The 14286-nt window shown below is 55.2% G+C and overlaps 5 protein-coding genes across 5 annotated transcripts; 4 read left to right on the top strand and 1 right to left on the bottom strand.

Annotated features, from left to right (window-relative positions):
* Positions 1-1934: 1934 nt before the first annotated feature.
* PG998_001815 (uncharacterized protein) lies at positions 1935-4729 on the top strand (the record flags this gene model as incomplete). Its single annotated transcript, XM_066868633.1, has 6 exons — positions 1935-2056; positions 2180-2431; positions 2594-2775; positions 3228-3356; positions 4287-4454; positions 4569-4729. The coding sequence occupies 6 exons, from the start codon at positions 1935-1937 to the stop codon at positions 4727-4729; spliced, it is 1014 nt and encodes a 337-aa protein (XP_066737048.1).
* A 180-nt stretch (positions 4730-4909) lies between these two features.
* On the top strand, positions 4910-8361 carry PG998_001814 (uncharacterized protein; the record flags this gene model as incomplete). The annotated part of the gene is made up of 4 exons (XM_066868632.1): positions 4910-6051; positions 6106-7201; positions 7272-7746; positions 7808-8361. The coding sequence occupies 4 exons, from the start codon at positions 4910-4912 to the stop codon at positions 8359-8361; spliced, it is 3267 nt and encodes a 1088-aa protein (XP_066737047.1).
* Positions 8362-9298: 937 nt separating this feature from the next.
* Positions 9299-11569, top strand: PG998_001813 (uncharacterized protein; the record flags this gene model as incomplete). Its single annotated transcript, XM_066868631.1, has 5 exons — positions 9299-9567; positions 9641-9940; positions 10008-10442; positions 10505-10761; positions 10827-11569. 5 exons carry the CDS (start codon positions 9299-9301, stop codon positions 11567-11569), a joined length of 2004 nt encoding a protein of 667 aa, XP_066737046.1.
* Positions 11570-11819: 250 nt separating this feature from the next.
* Positions 11820-12613, bottom strand: PG998_001812 (uncharacterized protein; the record flags this gene model as incomplete). Its single annotated transcript, XM_066868630.1, has 3 exons — positions 11820-11980; positions 12021-12220; positions 12315-12613. 3 exons carry the CDS (start codon positions 12611-12613, stop codon positions 11820-11822), a joined length of 660 nt encoding a protein of 219 aa, XP_066737045.1.
* A 353-nt stretch (positions 12614-12966) lies between these two features.
* PG998_001811 (emopamil binding protein) lies at positions 12967-14254 on the top strand (the record flags this gene model as incomplete). The annotated part of the gene is made up of 4 exons (XM_066868629.1): positions 12967-13252; positions 13493-13629; positions 13734-13968; positions 14115-14254. 4 exons carry the CDS (start codon positions 12967-12969, stop codon positions 14252-14254), a joined length of 798 nt encoding a protein of 265 aa, XP_066737044.1.
* Positions 14255-14286: the final 32 nt, after the last annotated feature.

Below are 14286 nucleotides of genomic sequence, written 5' to 3'. Positions count from 1 at the left end.
TGAGAGAAATAGGGGTAGAGACAAGCTGGCGGCGGTCCCACACAAGGTGGCAGCAACGAGAAAAGAAAACACATGATCGCTCGCTTGCTCGGCTGCCCCCGCAGCAGATGCTGGCGTGCCACAGAGATCTCCCCGGGCAAACCCGTCATGGTGTTTTGGAGGGCCCTCCCTAAGTATTTAGTGAATCGAGTTGTCCCTGGTCGTTACTGTAGAGCCGTAGACCCAGGAAGTACCATGGGTGCACGGTATTACGCATAGGCTTTCAGACGAATACACATACACACAAACTGCGGAGTCCCTTCCAGACACAAGCCTTTTGTTTGCTTTTTGATATGCAAGCAGTGTAGGCGGCAGTGGGCATGTTGGTCACTTCTGTGAAGACCCGCGGGGCCTCTTGGAAACGTGCATGGCTTTCCTAATGGGGACCTGCCCTATATAATCAGTCGCCTTATCCGGGTTGGGCACGTCGGCGTCTCGGAACTTGGCTATTCCCAGGACGGCCTTTGCTGTGGGATTCCGGGGGGGCTCAGTCCAATTTGGATCGGCGGCAAAATAGGCGTTAGATAGAACCGTGGCACAAACGACGACTGTTTCGGGGAATATTCTATGGATCGAACCTGTCTGCTCTCCGCAAACTCGCTTCCTGAACGGGCCGGGTGGAGAAGGATGTCTCGGCCACTTGCGTGCGTGCTGTATTGTGAGTCTATATGATTTTTCCTCTCTTTCTTTTTTCTTCTTATTCCTTCACTTCGATGAAGATGACGAGTGATAAGTGACACGCCACGGCTATGGATGGCCGGGTCCCCGCCTACCGCCCGGAGCAGCACCCAGGGTAACAGCTGCTGCTATTACTGCTAGCCCTGTCTATTTTCCATAGCACGCCATGTTGCTATAACACAAGCCTTAGCTCGCTTCGATCGGACCAAAGGCGACACGATTTGGTCTGTTCCCTGCCATTGTTGCTCGTAGCCAACGCCGGGTATACCAGCCACTTGGAAGATGACGCCGGGGGGATGATGTGGGATCCAAACGTTACACAAGTCACAATGCAGGGACGGTGACGGTTAGTGAGGAAAGTCGCTGGCAACCCTCCTCTTCCTCCCTGATTCGGGTTTAAGCAGCAATCCTTAGTTTGATGTATGCTGCTGCTGCAATGTTGACAGACCGGGCTGCCTTATGCATGATGGCCTCACTCGATGTACTAACCCGACGTATTTGGCGGCTCGGAAGAGGCTTGGAAGGTCTCGCGCTTGCGGATGCAACGGTTGATGCTCCTTCTCCTGGGGGTTAATCAAGCAGGCAGGCCCACCCAGAGGCGTGGGAGTCTAAGGCTTCGAGGCTTTTAACCCCCGAGATTGCCGCAGCTTGGACAAATGACGGGCAGGACGGGGGGTCCTTCTGATGCGCTTCATCCTTGGCCACTCAGGCAGGTATTGATTGGGCTGAGGACCAAACACGAAAAAAACCACACACAATGTAAGCACGAAATGTTCCGTTGCATTTACACACCCATCCTACGTTTCTGGGGAAGGGGGAGGGTAGGGTAGGCCAGATCAGCAGCAATGCGTGCCAGTCAGCGCCTGTGCCTGTGCCTGTGCCTGTAGCCTGTGCCTGGCCTGAGACAAAACGTTGGAACTTGTACTTGGATAGCACAGCAGTTACAGTTTACCTATCATCCTGATTCCCTGTTAGTAGCAGTACACCGACCGTTAGGTTGCAGCAGTCATGTATGATTTATTGGAATTCACTTCCGGCTTTTCTTGGATGGGGCAGCAATCACGCCGTCCACTAATCTCGGCTTTTATCGAGTTTCTGGCCAACCAGAATGTAGCATGACCAAGGCCATGGCCGTTTATAGCAACGATCATCCCGTTCCAGTATCTTACTAATTAGAAACAGTACATGTAAGTAAGCTGTACATATAAAAGCAAACAATGGCCAATACTCCCCCAATTGGGCCAGAGCCCCTCCCACCTCCCTCGAAAACCATGACCGGTCGCCCTGCAGACGCTATGTATGCCATGCAATATCCCCAGTCATGCCTGCAGCCGGCGAGGTAGGTCAAGTATTAGGTATGTATGGCGTCTCCCCCTTCCCGCCACTGTGAGATGGTGTTTGGCTGGTGGATGGCGGGTGGATGGTGTGCACTATGTAATGAACCCATGCATTGCAATGACAGGTTGGGTGTGCCTCTCGGCCAGAAAAACGCCCGAGAATACCAGACTTCCGTTTCCATTCACATCTCCCATGGCTGCAGCTCTCTTGTGGCGTCGGGGATCTTCAAAGCCTGGACTTTTGGTGGGCTTCCCCTTTGGGCTTTCGAGGCGATCATCCGCATGATCACCGCTCCCCATATGCTGGCCGGGGACGCAATTGAACACTACCTGGGTGCAATACGAAATGAAAGCAGCACCGTTTTCCTTCTCATGATGTAATATTCTGATGGGAGGTCAGCAGCAAGATTCCATGCTCCCCCGCTGCTCCCCTCGACTCCACACAGCCGATCCATCCTTTCGTTGCATTCCTACCCCGGACCTTCAAGCTCCACCTCCGGCTTCTCCCACACCACATGTATGTAATATCAAATGTTCAGTGTTGTTGTTGCTGTTGCTGTTGTTGTTGCTGTCGCTGTTGCTGTTGCTGCCATGACAGGAAATCTTCGCGCTCTGGTCTGGCTCTGGCCCGGTCTGGTCTGGCCCGGTGTCTTAGCCAGAGGCATCCTCGGGTGCAGCTGGCAAACAGCGCGACACTCGATGGCAACACATTACGACACGTGTACGTTGCCATCGTGATCACCGCTTTTCTCCTTCTTGTTGCCCCGATGGGAACATGCAGCCACATCTTGATTCACTACCTGGGGGAATCAATCACCTGCAGGTAGCTTCCGCGGGTCGCCTTCGACGCAACATGGCGACGGAACAGCGCTTTGCCTCTTTTTTGCACGTTACTTTCATCTAGAACGCGGCATCTATGTACGCGATGGCGCAGGATATAAGAGCGCCCCATATGCTTCTGTACTGCCCTAGGGACATCCTGAGTTGTAGCTGAGGTATGTACGGATGCAATGCAGTTGTCGATCGTCCACATGCATGCCTCCTCGACCACTTTCGGCCCGGCTATTGTTCGTTGTATGGGAGAATCAAAGCTTGAAAGTAGGACTGCCATCCTGGCGTGACGTGACCTGTCGCGACTCATTGATACATCAGGCCGGTGCTATCTGACCATAGCGCCGCCTCCATCCGAAGAAGAGGATATTCGGGCTGGGTCCAACCGCACGGGAGCGGGTTCCGCTAAGGACTTACCTAACGAGCATGGCCAACCAGCGTATGTAGTATTTGGTCCTCGGTATCTACCACGTATGTAATGCGTCGCCTTCGACACTGGTAACTGGCATACCGGGATTTCCTGGGGCCGGGCACTTTTAAACGGCCTTTTATTAGCGCTGCCTCGCCACCATACCAGATCTTCCGACAAGTGATTCCTCCATGCTAGTGGTATGGCATGTATGTACGACTACGAGCAAGGACATTACCTCCAAGCTTGCATCCATGAAGGTTTCCTACCCGACTCTGCCACTGTCTCCATCCGGTATGGGCTGTGTTAATAATGGATGACATACAACCTTCTTTAAACCTTCCCCTCCTGGCGGGATCTCTCAGCAGGTTCTAAGCAGGGCCAGGACGCGGAAAGGGTCGGTCGGGCCAGCCACGAGCCTTATTGAAATGCTGGGTGGTGCTTTCTCTTGTTTTCTTTTCACACCTCCGCGTCTCGGATGTTAGGCAAAGAGATACATTGCCGCTTGTGCGTATCAAATGCGCAGCAGGCAGGCAAATAGAGCGCTTATCGTTGTTGCCTGATCTGCTGTAGCTGCTAGTTGCTGTCGCCTCGATCGTCACCACCACGCATCCTCCTTCCCCAGGTCGACAGGCTGCTGTTGCTCCAGGCCTGTCTTGTCTTGCATTGACATCCTCAGCTTCCGAGACATTGTTAGGCGCTGTGTCTAGTGTCTTGCTGCCGTGTGCGCTTGCACCTGCACCTGCACCTGCACCTGCACTCGCACTCGCACCTGCATCTGCAACTGCTAGCAGTATACTATTTTACTAGCCATCATCACGTGGTGGTGGCCTCTCCTTCACCCTCTCTCCCCGGAATCTGGCAGCAGTCTGGACCGTTGTCGTTTCTGCCTTCCAAACAGGCTAGGAGGGATTGCCTGGGATGGATGGTAGATAGATGGGTTGGGTTATCCTGCTGCTACTACTAATACTACCTGCTACTATGTATTCTAGTCGTATGGGCAGCTACCACTACACCTGATTCGGCCCTGCTCCTTCTCCTTCCTTCTCCTCGTCCTCGTCCTCCTCCACCACCCCCTCTACATACTACTACTCTGTCTTCTCCACAAAAACCAGCCCGCCGAAAACGCATCCCATCTCGCGTCGAGTGGATTCGCTGTCGTATGCAGGGATCAGAAACGCCATTGAGCCGGGGGCCACCCCCGTCAAATTGCCAACCTTCTGAAGCCGCCGTCAGCAGCGATCGTCGCGAAACCTCCCCAAAACCTTAAACAGTACCTCACTTCACTTCCAATTCCTACATGTTCGTTGTCTTTGCCCTACGAAGAATCCCTTTGTTTCATGTCATGAGACTCAGTCTGAACGCCGTCGACGACGCTGTGGCTTCTGGCATCGCTTCCCGGGGAGCCCGAGCAGTCTTCGCCTTCCCCAGCTGAGACAATTTTGACTACGTGGGGCCTATATTCCCCAGGAACTTTCATTGGGGACTCTCGATCCCGTGGCGACTTGGTGAGGCGCGCGAGTTTCAACCAGGGAAACCTCGCCCTGCCTGATCTTGGGTCCGCTGTTGCGCCGCCCGTATTTGTTCTCTTTGGTCCTTACCTCTCGGTTCAGCAATGTCACCCAGTCAGTCACAGGCCCATAATCGCTCATTATCCACCGCCAGGCCCGATGTCTCTCGAGCTTCCGCTGAGACCGGGAGCCCGGCCGTTCAGACTGGCTCAGCCGATATGAATGGTTTTTCTCTCCATTCGAGCCGTGATGGCTTGTCGGGCAACACTGCACCACACAGCTTGATAGACGCCCCTGACTTTCAAGACTTCTCTTTTCCCTACCAGGAGATGCCCGAAGGGGCTCAGATGATGGGGCTCGAAGACCACGCCACAGATATGTTTGGCCCATCGGGCGGTGAAGCCTCTCTCGCATCCATAGGCGACGGAAAGGACTCGATCGCATCCGGTGCGCCCAGTGCAAACTTTACCGCCACTGGCCACTCAGAGAGGCGGCAAAGCCACGACGCATCGGAAGGTGAAAGCCCAGGTGGCACACATGCGGGTGTTAACTCGTTGGAAGACGACATGTCGGACGAATTTGGTCTGTCCGCTGGTGCGCCGGGTGATGGTACAGACATGGGGCGGAAGGACAGCAAGTCGGATATCACGCCAGCCTGGAGCGAGCTCAAAACGAAAGCAGGAAAGGAACGGAAACGACTGCCGCTAGCTTGTATCGCGTGCCGGCGGAAGAAGATTCGATGCTCCGGCGAGAAGCCGGCCTGCAAGCACTGCATTCGTTCTCGCATCCCGTGTGTTTACAAGGTCACGACGCGCAAGGCAGCCCCACGGACGGACTACATGACCATGTTGGACAAGCGACTGAAGCGAATGGAAGACCGGATTATTAAGATTGTGCCAAAGTCTGAGCAAGACGCAACCGCCGCCAATGTTACCCGTGCGAATCTCAAGCCTGGCATCATTGGTGCGCTGTCCGCCGGGAAGCAAGTCAAGAAGCGTGGCGCCGACGAAGCCTTTGGCAACGATTTGGACCACTGGTCCAGGACATCATCAAAGGCGAAGCCGGAGGATTCTAGGCCGGCGTCTTTACAGGTACAGGAACGAGAGGACGGCAAGCTTCTGACCGAAGGACGCGAGGCTTTACCGCCCATGGACATACGCGAGCATCTGGCTGAGGTCTTTTTTGAGAATATATATGGCCAGGTCTATCATCTACTCCACAAACCCAGTTACATGAGGAAACTGAAGTATGTTACTCGCAGGGTCCGTTTTATTGAGACGGGTGGCTAACTCGCCTTTAGGGCCGATACATTACCACCAGTCCTTGTGCTCTCGGTTTGCGCCATCTCGGCTCGCTTCTCGACTCACCCCATGTTTGCGGCTATCCCGAACTTTCTACGGGGTGAAGAATGGGCCGGACACGCCAGAGATATCGTTACAAGGCGATACGAATGGCCTAACATCACAGTTTTAACGTGCCTACTCATCCTGGGACTGCATGAGTTTGGTACATGCCATGGAGGGAGGAGCTGGTCTCTAGGAGGCCAGGCAATTCGAATGGCCTTCGCCCTCCAGTTGCACAAGGACTTGGAATTTGACCCCACGCGGTCCAATCCGAATGCACAGCTCAGCTTCATCGATCGAGAAGTCAGGAGGAGGACTATGTGGGCCTGTTTTCTCATGGATCGGTTCAACTCCTCGGGGACCGACCGTCCCATGTTTATCAGGGAGGAGACGGTCCGGATTCAGTTACCCATCAAAGAAAAGCTTTTTCAACTGGACATGCCGGGACCTACGGAAGATCTAGATGGGGAGGTGCCCCATCCTGTACCCGTCGATGAAGGGCAGCTGTCCAACCCCAAAGATAACATGGGCGTTGCCGCGTACATGATACGAACCATCTCGCTATGGGGGAAAATAATTAGCTTCTTGAACCAGGGAGGTAAAGATATCGATAATCACACCATGTGGGAGCCTGATTCGGACTACTCGAAGATGCTCAAACAAGCCGAGGATTTCGCCGCAGCTCTGCCAGAAGGGCTCAAATACTCGGCGGAAAACCTACGCCTGCATGATACCGAAGGCATGGCAAACCAGTTCCTTTTCCTTCACATATCGATACAACAGAATATTCTCTTCATGAATCGCTTTGCTGTGTCATCGCCCGCGGGACTGTCCAATGTCGATGTACCAAAGAACTTTATTACCAAGGCAGGCGCCAAAGCGTTTGGCGCTGCCAACAGGATATCCGACCTACTCAGAGACTCCGAGTCGTTTTTCATTGCCGCGCCATTCGTTGGATACTGCGCCTTTCTTTCCAGCACAGTACACATATTTGGCATATTCTCCGGTAACGTTGCAGTGGAGCAGTCGGCCAAGAAGAATTTGGCGACCAACGTGAGGTTTTTTGGGGAAGATGAAACGATACTGGGGCATGTTCCATTTTATGTCTGAAAACCTTCGCGAGCAATACCGCGTCTGCGCGGACGCTCACCGGCAGGGAACGCCTGCGACCGAGAATGCCACAGCCTCGCCCATATTCCAGTATGGTGACTGGTTCGACCGATACCCGCACGGTGTGTCATCATCCGACTTCCTCGATCCTGCTGGGATCAAGAAGAAAGAGTCCGGCGATGACGCGGTGCTCGAACAAAAACCAGAGACGTACACCGTAGAAGAGCTGTTCGCTCAGCTCTCCCCGCCTCAAAGTGCCGAGACTCGCGAGGCCGCGGCCAGTGGCACACAGAGCCGCCCACAAATACCAAAGAGAAAATCGGTTGCCAGTATTAGCACCAGAAAGAACGGCATGCCACCCCGCGGCGGATCGCAGCACCTCGAGCCGCTACTTACCGATCTCAACCCAAACACCCTCCCCGAGCATGTCCAGCAGAGGCTACACCACCAGCGCCAGCAATATGCCGCTCGCTTGAGTAGCCAACAACGTAAGTCCATCATGCCCCATCCCTTGGTCTGTGAAGTCCGTAGTTGAACTCGAATTTGTAGGAAATGCCGCTGCGGGTAGCATGGCAGCGTATCATGCACTTTCGCCCATCAGCCCCATCGGGGCAGGGCATGGGCATGGACATGGGCACCCGCACTTTGTTGCTGCACATAGCCATCACAGCCACCACGGTCTTCCGGGTTTATATGACCACGATCTGGTTTCACTCGGGTTGGCAAACAATCCATCCGGAATGATGCCACACCTCGACCGGCAACTCGTGTTTGGGGCCTACGGCGGGATAGATCCAACGACTATCAGCGGACAAGAAGCTATGATAAACTGGGATGCTCTGGCCGGTACGAATCACCATGCTGGGGGTGGTAATGGAGCCAATGTTGGCGGTGGGGGTGAGGGAGGACCCAGCGGGTTGCCTTCGGGCTACCACTCAGAGCCGTCGTCGGCGTGGTTTATGCCGTTCAACATGGAAGCTCCGGAACTGGGGCAGGATGTAGCAACCGGTATGGCGAGCATGGAGGGCTTTGGCGGCATGTTTAGTCCTGGCGGCATGACGCCAGGTAGTGGACTGGGGCTGCGAAGGAACAGCCACCGATGATGAATTCCTCAGTATATGGGAGGAGAAATGATAATCTCACGAAGTGGTCGCTTGCTTCCTTTGTTTCAGTTCAGGTCAAAGAAGGCGAATGTCGTTGTATGTTTGGGGTGGGATGCAAGGCGTTTTGTATGGCATCTTGGAAGGAGAACAGGCCCGGCAAATGGGTTATATCTCTTCTGGCGCAACCTCGACATTGCATGCCTTGTTGTACATAGGATATTCTCCCTGGGGTTGGTGATGGCGATACCCACAGGAGAGCAGCCTGCTGATCACCGGCAGTTGATCAAGAGTAGAGGACAATTGAAGGAGTAGAGGATGCAGAAGAAATGGATTGCCACTGTGAGGTTACCTGACGAAGTCCACCACCAACCCCTCTGGCGATGCCAGTCCAGTATTATAAGGGCAAACCAGGCAGTACGGCAGTTGCGCTAAAGCCCAGAAATGCAACGAGCATCGTACGATGGTGGCACGACAGGGGTCTATTCCCGTGTATAGTTGTAGTTGACCCGGCACTTCCATGATGGATACAAGCTTTAGGAATACCTACGTCACATACTACCCAGGGTCGAGTAAGAAGTCACTAATTCTCGACAATGTAGATCTGGATTGACAGGCTCAGATAGGGCTGCTAGGCTGGCATGAAGACTACTTTGACTTGACGGGCAATTACGTAGGTGGTGTTGGTTTAGCTGCACTGCTTTTCGTTAGCCGCTGTCGGCTCCGATAGTTAGCCGATGGAGGAAACCAGTCCCCGCCGCCCTTCCACCATGGAATTGTGGCAATGCCCGATCTCGTCCGTGCTTGTGCTTGTGCTATGCGGACCCTTTCGCGTTGATAGCCGTTCGATCGCTCGGTTGGAGGCGACGACGTCAAGTTCCGCGTGGATTTGCGTGGATTTGCTGTCCAGTCCAAGCCAAGCCGCTGTCTGTAGCCCGCCATGTCGGACCCTGTAGCCGTACCGACTCCGACGCCAACGCCGACGCCGAGTCGTATCAGACGGAACACGGCCTGCACTTCTTGTCGAGATGCAAAAGTGAGTAACATGTCATGGGTTGCTCTCGGAGACGGCCTCGCTTACAACTTCCATCTCCCGTGGCAGGTTCGGTGCAATCCGAGCAGTCAGCCGAGCCAGCCGTGCCAGCGCTGCAGCAGATTGGAGCTGGAATGTGTCGTGGACAGGAGCCACAAGAGAGTCAGCAGGCGCAAGTGAGTTATCCCGATAGAAGGGGTTGGATGCAAATGCCGGGGCGGTGTTCTGATGTCGGCCATACTCCCGCAGCAAGATAGATGAACTTGTCCAGGAGATCCAGACCATCAAGCAGACCGTCGGCTCGGCTCACCCCACCGGCGACATCACCGCCGCCCGTCTTTCAAAGGAGCTGCCTCTACCTCAACCGGTGATTCCTTCGCCGGATGCGACGAGAGCTTCGGTGTCGGACAGGGCTGCTGCTTCCGGGCCTCGCACCACGGAGACGCCGACGACGACGCTCGCCGAGGATGTCCCCATCGAGCCGAGCCGTCCGAGAGCTCTCGGCTCACAGCCCTTTACAGGCGAAGATATCGATTACTACTTCAAGATGTAAGTGGGGTTCCGAATAGCAAGCATCCCAAAGTCATATTTATCGCGCATAGTCTAAGCTCCCCAGGTACTTCGAGCATTTCCATCCATATATGCCCATACTGACGCAGCGGGATCCGAACAAATGCTACGAGTCCGGGCAAGTGCTGTTCTGGACCGTCATCCTGGTGGCTTGTCGGCGTTACGCCAAGAACCCCCAGGTTCTGCCGTTTCTTCTCGACGCCATGAAGCGAGAACTGTTCTCCGTCCTGTCGAGTCTGCCCATCAGCATACACACCATCAATGCCATGGTCCTCATCTGCACTTGGGCCTTCCCTGATGTGCGTTTCGTCAACGATCCAACCTGCATGTTCACCGGCGTCATCATGAATGCCTCGCTGCTGTTGGGCTTACAGGCTGGTAAGGGCTCCAATCCGGCCTTTAGTTTCGGGGGCTTCCAAGGTAGCTTCACAGACGAAGAAGCACATTATACTTGGGCGGGGTATAATGTCGTCGCGCAGAGGTGAGAGACGATGACAGCACAGCATACCAGCCGCGTAGAGTTGTAGCTAAATCGGGTTGCAGGTCATCGCACTACATGGGCTTGCCGCCGCTAGGCAACCTCTTCAACCAGACGGTGCAGAACGTCATCGATGGCAAGACGCCGTTCCATGTCCCCTCGTCCTTCCGGGTGCTCCTGGAGTGCCAGAAGTACGCTCACCGGGCGAGCAAAACAATGGCTGCATGCTTGGAAGAGTCCGAGGGGGTTTCTTCGTACATTGTACAACAACTCGAGGACGATTTCGACAACATCCGCGGACTAATCTGTTCGGAGCGAGCCGGTAGGTGTCTAGCGCCGGGACAGATGCCGGACATGGTATTTACTTTTGCTTTTTTCGCTGACCAGCCACTACAGACAACATGGACAAATTCAATGCCCTCCTTGTACAGTTGGAGATCCAGACATACTATCTCATACCTCTACCGGGCTATAACCCCGAAGCCTTGAAACGCAACATCCTGCGTGCATACACCACCGCACAGGCCGTGTTACGTGACGCCCTCAGCCTAGACGACCAGGGTGGCTTCTTGAAACACATGCCGCATTTTGCCTTTCGTTCCCTATTGTCGGCCATGTGCATCATATACAAGGTATTCCGGTCCTCGTACAAGCAAAGTCTGGACAAGCAAGGTGCCGAGCGCAGCGCCGCCAACTGCATGGCCGTGTGTCGCCGCTCGGTCGTCCAGGAAGGCGACCTAGGGGCCCGGCTCGCCGTACTCTTCGACTCCTTCTGGAGCGTGGCGCAGTCCACCAACATCTGGCACGGGGAGCCCACGGTCTCGGTCGGGACCCAGCGCTTCGGGGCCGGGGTGTGCTTTGACTGTCTGAAGCTCTGGAAGAATGATATAGATACGATGAGGCCGAAGACTGCTGCTACTGCGCAGGTCCCCAACGCCGAGGGCGATGCCAACAGCAGTGATATGTTGGCGCCGGCGTCGGCGCTGGCAACGAGCTCGGCGACGCTGGGCGTCGGGACGGCGGCTGCATCGGGGGCTGACCCCCTGGCGCACATTGATTGGTCTTTCATGGATGATTTCGATTGGAATTTCGAGCCGAGCTTACTAGCACCTGTGGGCTTGGGGCCTTGACGCATATATGACGATGTATTGGGTGGCGCCGTTACTTCGATAATGCCTAGTCTGGCACTGTTTTATGGCGGGTTGATTGTCTCGGTTGCCCAACTGATATCCCCTATAAAGTCATACACTTTACTTGATTCGCGTAACTACCGTGATTGAAGGACGAAATCAGCATGGAAATATAAACGATACGGAGTATACTTGAAGGCAAGTGGGTTCAACTCCCTCCTGGATCGAGCACTCTGTGACTTTTGCTCTTCTAAGCCCATTTCCTCTCACAACTCCCCACCCATTGACCCCAGCCGACGACTTTCCCGACGATAGCATCGGCGATTTGCTCTCTCGTTGCCTTCGCCTTCAGCAGCCCAGCCTCGAGCGGCTTGCTCAGCGCGACAACAAAAAAAGTCTTGTAGCGTTTAGCTTCGATGCGGGTAGCAGAGAGCATAATCTCGGAACTTACACCGGTGCGGCCCGTGGCTCAGCAGTGGCCGTGGGGGTATGTACGGCACTCCGCGACGAGTGACTCCGTAATGGAATCCGCCCTTCAGCAGGGCCTGTGCTTCGTCTTGGATGTCGAAATCATGCGCCTTGACGTTGGTTTTCGCTACGGGGATGCCTCCGAATACACTATCGTGCCCGTTCGGCCCCATGGTCAGCAATCTATCATCAGCCTTGACCACAGACGGCTGCCAGCCCAGCGCACGCGCACGAGGACATCAAAGACATGAGTAGAAGGGGGCAATTGGCGACGCACCCGTGAGCAATGGGCGTCGGCAGCGGCGCGTCCGGGTCCTCGCTGACGAGCAACCACTCCCGGACTTGGTCTTGGACAGCAGCCGGCGCCGTCCATGTCAGCTCCGGATGGGCGCCCAGGCCGTCGGCCGTGTAGGCGACGGCGAGCTGGGCGTCCGTCTCGCCGCAGTCTGGCGAAGTGACCGAGAGGGTCGGTTTCGGGTGGTGGGCGAAGGCCGGGCCCTTGACGAACAGCTTGTCGTCGCGGTGCTTGAAGTTCTGGAGCAGCCAGGAGAGGGTCACTTCTATTAGTGCCGACATGTTTTCGTGTGCCCGTGTATTTTGCCTGGCCCAAGGAGGGTTCGGTGGAAGTGATGACATATATATATATAAATAGAGGCTGGCGAGGAGCCGCCCGGGCTCTGCTTGTCAGCCATCCAAGCCCTCAACCGGAGCCGGCTCGGCCAGAGGGGAAGTGGGGCACGCGTGGAGCACGGATCTCCCTTGGCTCTCATCCCTTTTCGGCATCTCGCCTTCTCCTGTCTGGCAGCCGTCCCTTTCCCGACAGACATCATCCCGCCCTGGCAAACGCCACGCCCGCCACGCCCGCCACGCCCGCCACGCCCGCCACGCCCGTCACGCCCTCGTTCATCCAGCTGGCTAATCAAGGGAACATGTCGATTGTAGTTTGGGATTGGATCTGGGGCGGCCACATCAACCGGGATGCCGTTTCGGAATCCATGGCCAAGGCGTCGCCGCCGCCACAGCCCATGCATCCTTATTACCCCCTAGGCGTCGCCATCCCGAACTATGAAGCCAATACCGCCACCGTCCCGACGCTGATCTTGTCGCTGGGTGGCATGCTAGCCAGCGTCATGCTGCTTATGAGCACTGTCGCGTTACGTGTGAACCCGACTCTGACCAAATCAAGCCTGGCAGTGATCTGCTGGTTCGTCTTGTGTAAGTCAAGCAGCAAGCTGGGAAGAACTCGTTCCCCGTTCTTTCCAACCAAGCCATGCCATGTGAGTTAGTGGGTGGGCAGTTTTACTAATAAACTGAAATTATACGGGCTTCAGGTGGCTCGCTACATTGCTTCTTTGAAGGTGAGAACACGCCAGACCTCTCCCCTTCTCTCGGGGCCCTGTAGGATGGAAGGCGAGGAGTCGCTGAGACTGACACCAACCACCGTTTGGCGCACAGGCTATTTTGTCGTCAACCATGCCACATTAGCATCGTCTCAGAACCTCTTCGCACAGCTCTGGAAGGAGTATACCCTTTCGGACTCTAGGTATTTGACATCCGACCCTTTCATGCTCAGCGTGGAGACCATTACTGTCGTGGGTGCCCCCCTTTCCCTTTCCCCCTTTATCCCATCATGATACCGTATCCTATCAGGTAATGGCAAGTCGCTGACCATGGCACCTCCTTATGAAACTCCCAGTTCACCGAGGGACCCCTCGCTTTCGCCTGTGCGGCCAGCATTGTCGTCGACAGCCACCTCCGCCATCCGCTCCAGATCATCATGTGCATGGCGCATCTGTACGGCGTCGCCCTGTACTATGCCACCAGTCTCGTCGAGATGCACTTCAGCGGCCTTTCCCACAGCCGGCCCGAGTTTATGTACTTCTGGGTCTACTACGTCGGCTTCAATCTGCCCTGGGCTATTATTCCTGCTTGTAAGTTTCGCGGTGTCGCTGATTCCTATCTACCCCTTTTGCACTCTCCCATTCCTTGCCTCCCAGACCGCGCCCAACAGTCGTGTGAGAGCAAGGGGGAAACAAACAAAACGTAGCTAGCCGGCTGACATTGTTACAATATGCAGTCTTGTTGTTTGACAGTGTCAAGACGCTGAGAAGGAAGCTTCGGAGTCTGGATGCCATCCAGGCCGGACTTGCTGGGTTCCAGGCACACACGGCGCTGAATAGCGCCAAGGCAACGAGCGAGACAAAGAAGGGTCAGTAGGGATAGAGGGACTTCAGCCAAGTGCCTTCGTA

The sequence above is a fragment of the Apiospora kogelbergensis genome (assembly GCF_038363985.1).
Source record: "Apiospora kogelbergensis strain CBS 113332 chromosome Unknown utg000001l_segment0_segment0, whole genome shotgun sequence".
In the NCBI taxonomy this organism is placed as follows: Eukaryota; Fungi; Ascomycota; class Sordariomycetes; order Amphisphaeriales; family Apiosporaceae; genus Apiospora; species Apiospora kogelbergensis.
The sequence above is the reverse complement of the archived record's forward strand: the minus strand, read 5'-3'. Positions and strand labels throughout refer to the sequence as shown.